The sequence below is a fragment of the Mizuhopecten yessoensis genome, unplaced genomic scaffold (genome assembly GCF_002113885.1).
Source record: "Mizuhopecten yessoensis strain PY_sf001 unplaced genomic scaffold, ASM211388v2 scaffold690421, whole genome shotgun sequence".
NCBI lineage: Eukaryota > Metazoa > Mollusca > Bivalvia > Pectinida > Pectinidae > Mizuhopecten > Mizuhopecten yessoensis.
Genome location: NW_018467133.1, coordinates 1 through 570, shown reverse-complemented (window position 1 = coordinate 570; position 570 = coordinate 1). Strand labels below are relative to the sequence as shown.

At 40.0% G+C, this 570-nt stretch overlaps 1 protein-coding gene across 1 annotated transcript; it reads left to right on the top strand.

Moving 5' to 3' along the window:
• Positions 1–103: 103 nt before the first annotated feature.
• LOC110440687 (40S ribosomal protein S13-like) lies at positions 104–559 on the top strand. The gene has a single exon (XM_021483844.1). The coding sequence runs from the start codon at positions 104–106 to the stop codon at positions 557–559; it is 456 nt and encodes a 151-aa protein (XP_021339519.1).
• The last annotated feature ends 11 nt before the right edge of the window (positions 560–570 follow it).

The window sequence follows — 570 nt, the reverse complement described above, 5'->3', positions numbered from 1 at the left end:
ATTGAATCTTATTAGCGATTATTCGTAAGATTTATTCAATAAAAATTCATTTTTTTCTTTTAGACAGTTTATTTTTGTTTTAAAGTTCAAATAGTAAATCAACATGGGTCGTATGCACGCTCCAGGAAAGGGTATTGCCTCATCTGCCCTCCCATACAAACGTACTCCACCATCATGGCTTAAGACCTCCTCTGAAGAAGTTGTTGAACAAATCTGCAAACTCGCTAAGAAGGGTTCCACCCCATCTCAAATTGGTGTCATCCTCAGAGATTCTCAAGGTATTGCCCAAGTTAAGGCTGTTACTGGTAACAAGATCCTCCGTATCTTAAAGTCCAATGGTCTTGCTCCAGAACTTCCAGAAGATCTTTACTTCCTTATCAAGAAGGCTGTTGCTGTTCGTAAGCACTTAGAACGTAACAGAAAGGATTCTGAAGCCAAATTCAGACTTATTCTTATCGAATCCAGAATCCACCGTCTTGCTCGTTACTACAAGACTGCTGGTCAACTTGCTCCAAACTGGAAATACGAATCTTCCACTGCCTCTGCCCTTGTCGCTTAAGTTAATTTCAG

Bases quoted from the DNA above. Each gene is read 5' to 3' on its own strand.
- LOC110440687 (XM_021483844.1), top strand. From the start codon at position 104: ATGGGTCGTATGCACGCTCCAGGAAAGGGTATTGCCTCATCTGCCCTC.